A 14,315-nucleotide genomic window follows, 5' to 3' on the forward strand; every position below is an offset into this window, starting at 1 on the left:
ATCAATTATTATACTCAAATTTGAATTGTATGCAATGATTTCAGTGGAAGCTTGATATTTTTAATCTTTACTTTAAGACTTTTTTGAATGAAATATGATACTCATCATATATTTCAAAATTTCTATCTAAATTTATTTTATTATCTATTTGATAATAGAAAGATATATAATATTTCAAAAAACTATAAGTTAGAGTGGCTTGATAGAGCTCATGCCTTAATGCAAGAAGGAAGAAGGAAGACAAAATTTCAATACTCAATATTGGAATATATTAAAATTACAAATAAATTTTATTCTTAATTTTTGTATTTTAAACGTATAGCTAATTTGACTATGTAAATTACTACTTAAATAGATAACTAAATGATTTTATAAATACAAGTTATTTTCAAGTATTAGTTTAAAAAAATTCAGTTATTAATTAATTAATTTATTCTATTTAAAGATTAGATAGGATATATAAATTAAATTATATATAAACGAGTCTTTTTAATATTATATGAAATACAATTTACAATTATAAAATATAAACTATAAACTATAATATACAACAATAATGAAATATATGAGAAAATGAATATAATACACCACAATATTTTAATACAATTTATAAATTCTAAATTCTAAATAACAAAGTATGTATCACAATAAAGTAATTAACCAGCGCAATGCGCGGGCCTTTATCTAGTTGAAGTTATAATTGTTAATGATATATATCTTTTTACAAATTTTTAAGAGAATATTTTAATATATTATATAAATAAAAAACATTAATTAAAATTTCTTAAAATAATGTTTAACAAAAAGATATTGCTTTTAAATAATTATAAACTAAATTATCACAAAAAATATTAATTTGAAAAAAAATTATCAATAATTATATTTATGGCTGTTCAAATATAATATAAAACAAATCAACTATTAGATACAAAAAAAACTCCAAAACTTAAATCAATTATCAATTACATGAATGGCTGAACCAAATGTCCTGTGAGCTGATTCAATTATCCAATTGAATCTATTTAATATTGGTATTTGAAAAAAAATTAAATATTATACTTAAATGTTGAATATAAATTATTAAACTTCATTTTTTGTACTACATATTTGAGTTGAAGATCATAGTTGTTAAAAATTTATGAATTAAAATCCAAAATTTTAGTTGATATAATTTTGTTCATCAAATATTGGGACTAAATTCATGAAATTAAAGAGAATTTTTTATAATAAAAAATAATTTATAAAATTGAAAGCCATTAAAAAAGGAATTTTACAAAATATGAGTTTTTTTAAGAAGAGATTTAAAATAAATTTTACTCTTATTCTATTATATCCAATAATGATTAGTGTCAAATCTCTAGATTATTTAATGTCCAACGAGTTAAACATATAATTGCAGTTGTAAAAAGTTTAAACAGCTAAATAATACTCTAGAAATGGTTTTAACTACCGGATGTGTTCACAAAATTAATTATTTTAATCACTGCTAGCTGTGCTAGTAATTATCGGTGTTTAATTAGCGTTTCATCAAATAAATATTGAAATTGAAGGGAGTAATGTTTGGTCGCAAACGCTAAGTTTAATTGGCTACCTCAAACTCTAAACATTAAGTTGCCAAATATCGTAAATAATAGAATATAGTGTTTGACCTTAATAAGCACCGCCTCAAAAGCGGTTGCCTAACATGACTTCTAAGAAACTCTAAACTCTTTTTGGTACAACACTTTTATCATCTTTTTTTGATTAGCGATGATTCAGCTTATTTACTCTTTACCCACAAGTTTAATGAGAATATCATGATATACTCAGTTATATTTTTTTACTAGTCAATTGCTGAACTTATTTAAAAAAAAATTCATTCAAAAATTCCATCTCTTTTTATAGAATTTAACTTAATCATATTCAAATTCATAAAATTGACATGAAATTTAAATCTTTATTTCTTCACATAAAATACAAAAATATAAATTTATAAATGAATTCCAGAAAATTTTGTAAAATTCATTTACTCCAAATAAGGATCGAGTGATATTTCTTTTTCCATAAAATAGTTTCCAACAAGCTTAGTGTAAGCCCCATATCCAATGCTGGGAATATAAGACTTGCAATTGCCAAAAGCTAGAACTACAGATCCTTGCCTAGTGACTGAAACAAACATTAACACTAAACACCAATAAGTATTTGTAGCTGTATCCATATTGAAACAGTTGTTCTTCTAGTGATAACATTTGACACTAATAACACTAATTGTACAGCTCATTTCCCCCACTTTGAAGGTATGACTTGCCCAAATGATGCCAATACATCCTACTGTCATTAAAAGTCAGTAGTTTCCAGCAGATACTTATCAATTTGAATACAAATAATCATTTTCATTTTAACCTTGTTCCGGAAAATTAAATGTTTTACCAGCTGTTAGCTGTTTTTGTAACTGACAGCTGTTTTACTAGCGTTTTATTAAACATTAAAAGAAGTAACTTTGTATAATCCGTTCTGTTTCTAAATACAAGTATAAACGCTAGATCACCCAGAACTATGAATGATAAAGGACTGTTTTGACCAAGCTAAAACATTAAACGCTGTATGAAAAACTATTGCTGAACATAGCCTTTGTATAAATAATAAACTTAAGAGCAACTGGTGCACTTAAAAATCTTTCTTTTTCCAAAAAGATAAATCTTTCTTTCACACAAATTCACTGCTTCCCTCTGTTTCCATGGATAAAACACAATTAAGCACTCATTCTGCATATAATAACAACAATCTATGTACTATGTCCATTTACATTGAAACCACTGAGTGAAAAAGCTTCATGACTTATGCTGTATGTTGAACCAAACATTCATGACAAAAATGTATGGCAATTTTTTCACCTCCTACTATCTCAAAATTTTAGAACATTGCTCGGAATTCACCTTTGTAATGATTCTTTCTTCGACATTATTGGAAAATCTCACCCTTGGTCGCACTCCACACTGAAAGTAATATAAAATAGATTTTAGTGAATGTTGGAGGAGAGAAATGTTTTAAATGCTTGAAATGGTATTTGGCACTTACTGTTATTTTGCAGTGAATGTTAAGATCATAATTCATTTGGCAAAGACGGGTTTTTGCTAGTTCTTCTGCTTCAGTTGCTTTCTTGCAAGCCTTTTTCACCTGAATCAAAGTGAAAAAAACTGTAATTTAGAGTTTATTTACCATCTATTATGCCAAGAATGAGATGAATGGAAAGCACAACAGAGTAACAAAGCCCTGGGAGTGATTGCATATTGCTATCACATATTTTGTATTTCTGTTCCTGTAAACACAAATAAAGTTGTGGAAACAAGGTGACAATTTAAACAAAATGGTGTATATTGGCTGAAATAGCTGAAAGTATCATACATCTGAAGGCCAGAACCAAAAGGATGAAACTGAGTATTTTGGGCAAGTCATACGCCAGAAAACAAAGGATCATCATGCACTGATCAGAATTGTGTTGTCCAAACAAATAATAACAGCATCAATCATGGATAATTTCTTCTTTTGACAATTTTCTGGGGACTGAAGGTAAATTAGAGAGAGAGAGAGAGAGAGAGAGAGAGAGAGAGAGAGAGGGGGGGGGGGGGGGGGGGAATCTATTGTTCTTCAAATTCCTATAACTTGGTTTCCCTTCGTTATACTATCATCTCTAGATACATACATACATACATAACGTGCCAATCTTGAGATCATTAGATACAGTTTAAAAATAATTAAAAGCAAGGCTTTAGACATGCTATCGTGCCATTGGGATTGTTTCAAAGCTGACACTTGTTTGATTTTCATTTCAAGAGAGATGAAGTTACCTTTGGATAATTTGTCAATCCTGTTTAAAGTTGACATGAATAATAAAGTACATCAAAGTAGCATCTAGCATGTCATAAGGTGAAGCAAATGCATAATTGTACTAATTAAGAACAGCTAAGTTGTTAGGATCATAAAACTTTTAACATTCGCAGCAAGTATAAGTCAATGCATAATCTTGAGTTCAAGCAGTATTCACCTGGTTGATGCAAATGATCAGGTGATCATTAGAACCAACTGTAGCTTTCTCAAGTGTATTTCGGAGGTCAGTTAGTTCATTGATCAATTCTAAAGCAACTTCTTCAGCATCCTGCATCTGATTTTTGGAGAACTCAAATGCTCTCTCTGCATGGAGGCGAAATGAAGCACAGTTTAAGCAAGTGCAAAGTCCTCTACATCCTCTTCGATATTTCTTAAGGATGCCTTTCTTCAAATCCTGAGCAAGAATTCCCATTGGATTGGTTTCTTCAAGCTTGGATGAGGCTTGAAAAAGGCTGCCAGCATCAAATGGTTCTGCACCATTGGCAGGTTTTGCAACTAAAGTTTTACTATCCTCTTCATTGTCAACAGATAATGGCATGGTAACTGTACTGCTCCCTCTAACCAAACTCATTATAGGAAGGGAACTATCCGACTGGCCATCTTTATGATTTGATATAATATCCACAACAGGCAATTTTTGTTCCGCTTGTGAATCCTTTGATACTGGAGTTTCGCAGTTGAGATCAGCAGTCATTAGATTCTGTTGATTGCTACAAGATGCATGTTTGACAGCCGTGGAGATATCCAATTGCGGAGTAAGTGAAGTAGCATCATGCTCCATATGATGACTTTTACCATTTAATTTCTCCAGTGGAGTTTCATCAATTTCAGACATTGATAATTTTGAGAGCGGCCTTTCTTCTAAGCTCTTCTCAAATTTTGGGTAATGCTCATTCCCAGTATCAACTACAAAAATTGTTTTCAGAGTTAAGCTTCATTATAAAGGCCTAAGTTAACAAAGTAAGGATGTAAAAGAGCTGACAATTTACCAGAATTATCTTTAGCAATATCGATCAGATATGGAAGCAATCTTCGATAGCTAAAGGAGCTTCCAGTCTTAAATATCTTCAGTCGTGAGCATGGATTAATACACTATATCATAATGAACCAACTTAAATTAGAAAAAAATAGTAACAGAACAAAGAACATGCCAAAAATACTAAAAGTACCGGAAAGAATTTTGCACGTTCAAGAAACATAATGATATGTTTTATAATCAACTTGACTATTCTTTGTAGTTGTATTATCTTACCATTTTGCTTTTAGAATTGGAGTCCTTTCTTTTACCATTGAAATAGCAATTGTTTCTGTTGCTACTTCCATTCAATGGCTTTTCTTCCCTTGTAGAGCTGTCAGGGTTCAAGGTTTCCAAATTTTCACAATCCCTCGTCTTAATTTTCTCATTCACCTCATCAACTGGTGGTGTTGAACAATCCTCATCAACCAATGAGGTGGGGGAACATACCCTAGGATCCTTTTGTGAATCAAAATTGCGTTCAATAGACATTGAATTAGAGTCAGCACCTGCAGATAAGAATCACAGAGAAGTTAGCATTGAATTGGTTTAATTAGTATTTCTAAATTTCTTTCCCATTTTTTGATATAAATTAAAATTGATTCACAATTTATAGAATTGATTTAATGAAGTTAAAGTGAACATTTTATTTATATCGAAATGAAAACATAAAACAACATACTCCCTCCATCACACACATATATATAACTGGTTTGACTTTCGTAGATAAAAAAAAAACTAGTTAATATAATTAAATTATAATTTTTGTTTAGTTTTTTTACTAAAATGCTCCTCTATAACATTAGATGATGTATAAATTGGGAATATAGATGTCAATTAAATAGGGAGTATGAATTAAATAAAATTTTTAGAATTCATTTATACCAAACAAAACCTTAACATTTAACTAACCAGATTGAGAATAATTGAGAAGAGCAAAGCACTTACAAGAATTATCTTGGACCGCATCTTTCAAGTAAGGAAGCAATCTTCTATAGCTTAATGAGCCTGGGGTTTTGAACACTTTAACTCTAGACCAAGGGTTCGGACCCTATTTCAGAAATCCAGACCTAGCTTAAATTAGCATAAAAACTCATAATATTCTTTATGGCTATGCAGGAAAAAGATTACACAAATAAAAACTTAGATTGAGTGTAAGATTGTTACATACAGATTTGGGTCCAGCATTGTTTTCAATTTTCTGGTCATTAATGTCTTGAAGACCTCCCTTTTGAAGATTAAAGATCTCAGCATCTGGAGGTGTTGCCTGGATATATTCTTCATTGAAATCGCCAGTCTCATTTGAAATCTTACCATCTCCATCATTTTTCACGTCGTCTTCAACCATAGGCAAATTAATTTCTTCTTTTTTGCTATCCAAATTGGCGCATACTGATTCGAGACCTGAATTATTGCCAATTTTCTGGTCACTAATATATTGATGACCCTCTCTCTTTTGAAGATTAGCACCTGGAGGTGTTTCCTGCGCATATTCTTCATTGAAATCGCAAATCTCATTTGAAATCTTACAGTATCCATTACTTCTTATGTCTTCTTCAGTCATAGGCAAATCATTTTCTTCCTCTTTCTTGCTATCCAAACATTTCCGGTCAATATCCTCTTCATTAATAAAGCAACCGGAGCTCATCTCTTCCAAATTCATAGAATCGGAAGAAAACCCATCTTCAAATTCTCCACTCTTTTTCTCAGATACATTTTTCTCTTTACTATCAAGGCATAATCCAGAAGCATTAGCCACAGAAGCTAGAGAGAAAACCCGTCTGGCGCGAAGATCTTTAATAGATTTTGAAGACCATTCATTTGTATCATCGGCAGAATTTTGGGTCAAAGATTTTCGTCTGACTTTCCTGTTGCGAGACTGAGACTGGAACCCAGCCGAATGTGACCGAAGCTCAGTGTGGTGTTTGCAGTAGCGAAAGGAATCGGTGCGGGATCGACCAGAGCGGTGGCGGTGAAGATAGATCTGAGATTTGCTGCGGGTGAAAATACCTTTGAAAGGATTATGTGGAGAAAATGACCTCTTGCGTTTCTTGGAGTCGAGCTGTCGAGTTTCTTCCATGGCTGTGTGAAAGAGAGAGGGAAAATTGATAGGAAGGAAAATGGTAGTTTTGGAGAGAGAGAAATCTGGCGGGATAAGATAAGGAAAAATGGCGGGAGCGTAACTGAGAGTTGGTCTTTTTTGGCGGGAATTGAAATAGTTCTGTCGGTTTCTAAGGGGAAGGAATCCAAACTTAATACTTAAAAGTACTGTTGAACCCCTAAAAGGCTTAAACTTTTTACAAACAATGACCTATTTAAGAAGGTTAAATGGATAAATTCACCCTAGTATTTTTTTTTTGTTTTTTTTTGGAAGAGAATGGATGGAATGTATTAACTATCAAGTCTTAAAAGATTACAGATATCACCGGGGTGAAGGGAACCACTCCACCCAGGGCCATATTACGGTTTCGGAAATCGGAACCGATGGTTCAAACTGATCTCGAATCGTAATCGGAATTGGTTGGAATTGGAACCGGTCCGAACTAGAACCGGAACCGGAGATTTCCGGTTCGTTTCCTGTTCCAGTTTTGTTGGAACCGCAAACCGGCGGTTTCACAAACCGTTCGGAACCGGTTCGAACCGGCGGTTCTAGCCATTAGAAACTGTCAGTTTTTTTTAAAAAAAATTTTATTGTGAAATTGGTATAAGGTAAGTAAGAAATACGTAGGCTTTGATTCCTCTAAACCCCAAGAGGATATGTAGGCAACTTAATTTTTTTTTTTTAAAAAAATTAAGTTTAAGCCTTTTTTTTTTTTAACTTATATTCAAACTTTTTTAAACAAAAAATAAATTCAGTTGAAGACTTTTTTTAAAAAAAATAATTAAGTTCAAGTCTTTAAAAAAATAAATTTAATTGAAGCATTTTTTAATTTTTTAGGTGTATTTTTTTTAGAAATAACTTTCACAAATTTATTAAAATTTGAAAACCGGTTTTCAAAATTTAAAATTTAAAATCATGTGATTTGCCGAAAAATCGATCGGAACCGTCGGTTTTGAAACCGTACCGGAACAGGAACTGGAACCGTTCGGTTTCAAATCGAAATCGGAACCGAAAATTTTCGGTTCGGTTCCGGTTCTGAAACCGTGGCCACCCTTAACTCCACTGAGTCTGTCACGGAATGGGCACCCCTAGCTAAAGCATGAGCAACACCATTAGCAGACCTACGCACAAAACTAACACCTAAATCAATGGTCTCACTAAGAAGAGACTTACAATCAGATACTATAGAACCAAAGGAGGAAAAGTCCATATAACTGGGATCAGTAACAGCCCGAACACAAAGTTGAGCATCTGACTCCACAATCACTAGTATTCAGGTGAAAAATTTTGTGATACCTTCGTTTTAGTACTGTAATACCAAAATTTTTGTTTTCAAAACTAATACAAGTTAAATTTAAATCCAGAAATTATCCTGAGACTTAAGGCTCCAATGAGAACCCGATCAAGCTAGGCCCAGATCAAGGAATTTGGGCCTAAGTCCAAAATGACATTATTGGGCTAGATTGAGTTGGAGAACTTTATAGAATCATTTTTGAAGTTTATTGTTCATGATAATAACCTAATATAATTACTTTATAATTTTACTATAATTATTATTAAAAAAATAAAATGAAATGAAATAAATATTAAAATTGAAATTGTATTTTATTTAGGATAAAAGCAACCAAACCAAAAGAATAAACCCACACCAAGCTAAGAACTAAGTTAAATCAAGATAATGCCAAATGAACCACAAACCAAACCAGATATTTTAACTCCACTTTAGCTCTCTCTTTCTGTCTCAAAAGCCTGAAAATCCTTTTCTTCTACAGTTCTACTATTGGCGGCCACTAGAAAATTCTCATATGTTGTCGCTCATTTTCCTTCTAGTCCAATTTTCTTTAATATTTCTTTTTTTTTTTTGGAATAATTATTTTGTGTCTTCTGATATACATGTGAGTTATTATTTTTGATATATTGAGATTATTGTTGCTCATATTTTGAAATTTTATTCTTAAATTTAATCATTTCGACAGTTTGTAGTTTTATTATTCTCACTGTTATGATGATTTTGTTCATGATATTTATTATTTGGATAATTATGCAGAAAAAAATGGGATTCTTTGATAGAAGAAAGAAATTTGAAGGTACGTAATTAAATAAGATTTGTAAAAAAAACTATGAAGTCAAACAATAACTATAAATAGCTATTGAAGCGAGTTATTAGCAAATTTGTATACTTATTTTTCTTAATGAATTTTCAGTTTTGATTTTGAAAAAGAAAAAACAAAAGCTGTGAATTTCTAATGGAGATAAATAGTACAATGTATACATAATCTTTATTAGTAAATAGAGATAAAAATAAAAAATATTTATAAATTGGTTTTCCAATTCGGTTCTGGTGCCGTTCTTTATAAAACCAAAACCTGAAACATAAATTGCGTTAGGTGTGGTACTGGTTCTTATAAGACCTATCCTCTTTTGTTCCGATTGGGTTTAATAGATTTTTTCGGTTTGGTTGGATTCTATGGAATACTGTGCGCAGCCTATTACAAACAAACCATAAACCACAAAGAAATCAAATTTAAAAACCAATACGACAGAGAGTTTGGAAACATAGGATAGAAGATGGAATCATTTCCAACACCCTTCTCTTCGTTATAATTCAAGACAAAACCTCATCAACGAAAGCCTTAAGATTCTTATCCGAAGACCCACTTTCCTTGACAGCTTCTCTCGCCAAATCCTTCCATTTTTTAGCATTTTTTCTTACATCTTTTCCTTTCTCTCCATCTCCCATAACCAAGTCTAAACACCTTGTTATCTCCTCACCTTCTACTATTCCTTCTTCATTTGGCACAACCCTTACCCCTATCTCCCAATCATCTTCAATCAACTTTGCATTTGTTCCTTGATCTGTCCATTGTGGAAAAGCCACCACTGGGACTCCTGAAACTAAGCTCTCTAGTGTGGAGTTCCAGCCACAATGAGATATGAAACATCCTAACGATTGATTAGATAAAACCTCTACTTGATCACACCAAGGCACTATCATCCCTTTCTCTTCCAATTCCTTTCTACAACTTATATCTCCATCTTCTTCTTCTTGTTTCTTATTTGGGTCTTCCCTTATAACCCATAAGAATGGTCGATTACTCTTCAGTAACCCTCGAGCGATTTCTTCTGTTTGCTTTTTGGATAAGATACAAATACTCCCAAATGAGACATAAACAACCGATGATTTTGGTTGCGAGTTTAGCCATTCTTTGTAACTAGTCTTTGAGTTTTGGAAAAGATCAGCGCCAAAACAGGTATCCGACGGATCATTCCCGTCAAGAATGGCAGATGGAAGTAATGGTCCAATCCCAATCATGTTGAACTTATCAATGACTTTTAGGGCTCTGTGTTCTAAAGCATCAAAAGTGTTTACCAATATTTTTGGATTGGTTTCTTTGTTAAGCATCTCTAACTGTTCTGCAAACAACGAAAGAACAAAAGCGTAAGCGTTAGAAGGAACTAGAAATGAAGGAAGGTCGCGACTAGTTAGGGGTTCAAGTCCAGGCAACTCGACTCGGTATAATGGATCACTGCACTTGCTAAACATATCCTCATAACCATTGAGGTAATAATAGTAGATATCAAGAACTGTTGCAGGTTGAATCCAAAGAAGCGCACATGGGAGGTGATGTGCACGCGCCACCTCAGCTGCCCAAGGAAGAAGTAACGTGTACACTAAACAAGTAACTGGTTTTCCTTCATTTGCACTAGTTATTATGAGATCACTTAGAGTTTCCGAGCCTCGAAGCCTTATCTCCGACATGTATTTGTCATGGGCATCGGAGTCGCTACCCTTGTAACCGTCGTCATACCCATCGGAAAAGGTGGTCAATGACAAGCCTTTAGGAAATGAGGTCTTGGTCATGCGACGTTTAGCATATGCAGAGGTGGCTAGAGTGACTTCAACACCAATTCGTATTAATCGCTTAGCGAATTGGAGAGCTGGGTTTATATGGCCTTGGGTCGGGAAGGTTACGAGAAGAAAGTGAGGTTGAAGCATGGCGATGGTGGTTCTTTAGCGCGTGGGATGCACGGGGTGAGCGAAGTGAAATGGAGAGTGCACTAAATGGGTGGCTGTGCATGTTATTTCATCTTCAGGCTTAAATAGAGAAGAATGGCCAGGAAAAGGTGACGTTTGTGATGACGTTTTTGGATATTAGTGGCTGTGCATGTTATTTCATCTTCAGGCTTAAATAGAGAAGAATGGCCAGGAAAAGGTGACGTTTGTGATGACGTTTTTGGATATTAGATATGTGTCTGTTGTACAAGATTAGGAAAACGACAATTCTTAAATAAAAAAAAAGGAAAACGGCAGTGTGATATAATAATGGCTCCAGTTGTCTTGTGCGAAATAAATACAGAGAATGGTAATATTTTGATTAGATCGGATTGATGCTTAATGAATGACTCAGACTGAAGGAAGATGAAAAATTTTTATATTTTATTTTTTTTCGCTATATGGTTATAAATACTTTTTTTTTTTTTAAATCTCTTATTTTTAGTTTATGATTACCGAACTCGTCCAAATAAATCTGTAACAATAAATAGAAACTGATTGACGCAACTCCAGTTGTATGGCCAAAGCACATGATCAGTGCATGAGCGAAGAGTAATTCAATCACAGCACGACTGGTGGATATTTGATATACAAAACCTGAACAATTAGGTCAGTCTGAGAAGTGGACATTGTCGTTATGAGGCCAATGCTTGGAGAAAAACAAGAAAAGCTTGTCTTTTTAGCTTGTTTTTTCTTTTCTTGTTTATTTAGATCAATCATAATTTGATTTTTATTTTGTGAAAAAAAAAAATAGAAATGACATATTTAGATGGACCCATTTAATTTATTTGATTGCAATCTATTTTCTTTTTTTTCAATATTAGAGATCAAATGAATCAGAATAATATTATCAGTGAATATTATTTCTTTTAAATGATATTCACCGAATTGTAATTAGGACGACTTAAATCAAAAACTTTTCACCCTTCTTTTATTGATAATCTATTTTGTTATTAGTAAGTTGGTTATAGTTAATGATTAACCGGTAAATGAAATAGGAGAAAATTTTTGTCGAACCGTGTTTGAAAAATTAAAAGGGGAAGAGAAATAATTTAGTTTTGTTTGGATGGATAGATGGGACAGGAACCAAATTTTTATTTGTATAACATTAAAAGGACAATCAAATTCATTTATTTTAATTTAAACTTTAAATCGTTAATAATAATAATACCAATAATTTATATATTGTCCATTTCTCATTCATTAGAGGTCAAGAATCAGGCGCACTTTGGTATTTATTTAGAATATTTTGAGTGACATGGGAATTAAAACTATAATCATTGAGTGAATCCGTTTACTATCTTTTATAAAAGATGCAGGAAATGAGAGATATCAAATTTTGAATTCTCTGTACCGTAAATAGAAAAATTACTCATGTTGTGTAGTTTAAAATGTTATTCTAATTCATTCAACCTCTCATGTATCCACATTATATATATATAAGCAATGAGGTTTTATATTTTTATTCTTTTTTTTTGTTAAACTATTCAGTATCCGAAACTTATATATTAATCCGATTAATTCGAATTCGTACCATGCATGCTCAAAGAAAGGAGCAAAATGTTTTTTCTCAAGTATCTGAAAGGATCTCATATTTAGCGTTTGAATTCGAGACTTATAGCTAAAAGAGAAGGGATCTCTGCCTATTCCATCTCAACTCTCCATAGTTCTTCATCTGGATATTGAGTCTCGGAGAGTGATTCAATCCAATAAGGCTGCATCTGACAGATTTATTTCAAAGAAAAAACGAAACAAACATGCTAGAGAGAAAATTTTGTTATTTTCTAGGACAAGTTTTAAAACAAATAAAAATAAATAAATGAAACAAGTAAATAAAAGATTCAAAAAGCTAGAGAGAGAAATAAAACAAATCCAGAGATTGAAACCATAAAAATCCGAGAAAGAGAAAGCAATAATGAAAACAGAAAAGCTATAGAGAATTAAAACCAACGTATAAGACATAAAAAAAAAGTAGAGAGAGAGTTTTAAGAGACAAAATTCTGTATATTTTGAAGAAGTGAGATGGAAAAGGGGAAATCAACCTGGGATGCTCAGATCATGGAGTTGAAAGAACAGTATGGATAGGGAGAATTTTGAGTTCGAGAGTACGAGAAATTAAGGTCAAACTGTGTTTTTTTATAGTTTATGCTTCACGCGCTTTGACAACTGAAATTTGGGGTATTTTGTTCATATATTATAAAGTTAGGGGTGAAACCATCAAAAAGTTAATTTTTAGCAAAATGAATATCACATCCAAATTTGGGGACCAAATTGAGCTTTCTTCCATTTTAATTAAACATTAGTTGAATTAATATTTGGGAAAATTACAGTTTGTTTTCTATAATTTGAAAAAATATAATTAGTCGATTTTTATCTTTTTGAAAATAGATTAATACCCTAAAATGAATTAAGTACAAAATTTACAGTGAAGAGCAAACATAATTAAGTAGAAAGTTTCTGAAAATAATATATTCACGTAACAACTTAATTAGGTTTAATTAAGACTTTTGCACTAAATAGTTGTTGAATTAATGCTCTATGGTTTGAGATTATTGAATTGAACAAGCTTTATTATCTACCTATTTATTTATTTATAAAAATATATAAAAATAGAGTCTTAAAATCTGAGTTAGCATTCTCTTACAGTTTTAGAATATTGAAGTGACACGATAAGTTCGCTTAAATGATGTTATTTTCTTCACAAGATCATACCCCATCAAAAAATTCGCGTGTAAAATAGAAGAGTCATTATTGTGATCGAGTTTTAAATAGAAGCAAATAGCTGCTTCAAAGACCCGAACAAACATATTACAACGTTTCAGTTTCACATTACTATCACTAAAATGAATTGTGAGCTTTGGAAATTAAATTTCAGATTCAGTAGTATAATTATAAAAAAATTGGAAGAAAACTCCAACAACAGTTTTGGATTTGAAGAGTATATAAATTTATGATGATAGATTTGCAGTTCTAAAATTTAGAAAATTTGCCATTTTGAATATAAATATTTGATTTTCTTGAGAATTTTTGGATTATGAGTAATATGTTTTTTTGCAATTTTAAGAATTATTTTCCTTTAGTTTGCTTTCCCCTTTCACTCACATTACATAATTAAAAATTCAACCAGATGATAATAATTTACGAAATATGCTGAAAAAACTCCATTTTGGGTATTGCCATAGTGTCATTGGAGCAGCCAATGGACCACTGCCAAATTGTTAATCTACACATCAAAACACTCATCTCATCGCGTGGATCACACGTTTTACATTTATTTT

At 31.9% G+C, this 14,315-nt stretch overlaps 2 protein-coding genes across 2 annotated transcripts; both read right to left on the minus strand.

The window, feature by feature from the left end:
• Positions 1-2,584: 2,584 nt before the first annotated feature.
• Positions 2,585-7,071, minus strand: LOC105639108 (uncharacterized). The gene is made up of 7 exons (XM_012223053.3): positions 6,054-7,071; positions 5,831-5,933; positions 5,120-5,391; positions 4,857-4,959; positions 4,025-4,773; positions 3,058-3,156; positions 2,585-2,975 (listed from the first exon to the last, which is right to left on the minus strand). The coding sequence occupies exons 1-7, from the start codon at positions 6,960-6,962 to the stop codon at positions 2,880-2,882; spliced, it is 2,331 nt and encodes a 776-aa protein (XP_012078443.1). The 5' UTR covers positions 6,963-7,071; the 3' UTR covers positions 2,585-2,879.
• A 2,169-nt stretch (positions 7,072-9,240) lies between these two features.
• LOC105639109 (crocetin glucosyltransferase, chloroplastic) lies at positions 9,241-11,231 on the minus strand. Its single transcript, XM_012223055.4, has one exon. The coding sequence runs from the start codon at positions 10,978-10,980 to the stop codon at positions 9,589-9,591; it is 1,392 nt and encodes a 463-aa protein (XP_012078445.3). The 5' UTR covers positions 10,981-11,231; the 3' UTR covers positions 9,241-9,588.
• Between the last annotated feature and the right edge of the window lie 3,084 nt (positions 11,232-14,315).

Source organism: Jatropha curcas, chromosome 5, assembly GCF_041381405.1.
Source record: "Jatropha curcas cultivar XTBG-Jc1 chromosome 5, XTBG_Jcur_1.0, whole genome shotgun sequence".
NCBI lineage: Eukaryota > Viridiplantae > Streptophyta > Magnoliopsida > Malpighiales > Euphorbiaceae > Jatropha > Jatropha curcas.

What these genes read in the sequence shown, in the direction of transcription:
- LOC105639108 (XM_012223053.3), bottom strand. Translation starts at nt 6,962, where the DNA reads ATGGAAGAAACTCGACAGCTCGACTCCAAGAAACGCAAGAGGTCATTT. An exon ending in TGCGGTCCAAGATAATTCTT is followed by an intron (nt 5,392 to 5,830) that starts GTAAGTGCTTTG and finishes TCTTATCTGCAG; the next exon opens with GTGCTGACTCTAATTCAATG. An exon ending in CCAATTCTAAAAGCAAAATG is followed by an intron (nt 4,960 to 5,119) that starts GTAAGATAATAC and finishes ATTATGATATAG; the next exon opens with TGTATTAATCCATGCTCACG.
- LOC105639109 (XM_012223055.4), bottom strand. Translation starts at nt 10,980, where the DNA reads ATGCTTCAACCTCACTTTCTTCTCGTAACCTTCCCGACCCAAGGCCAT.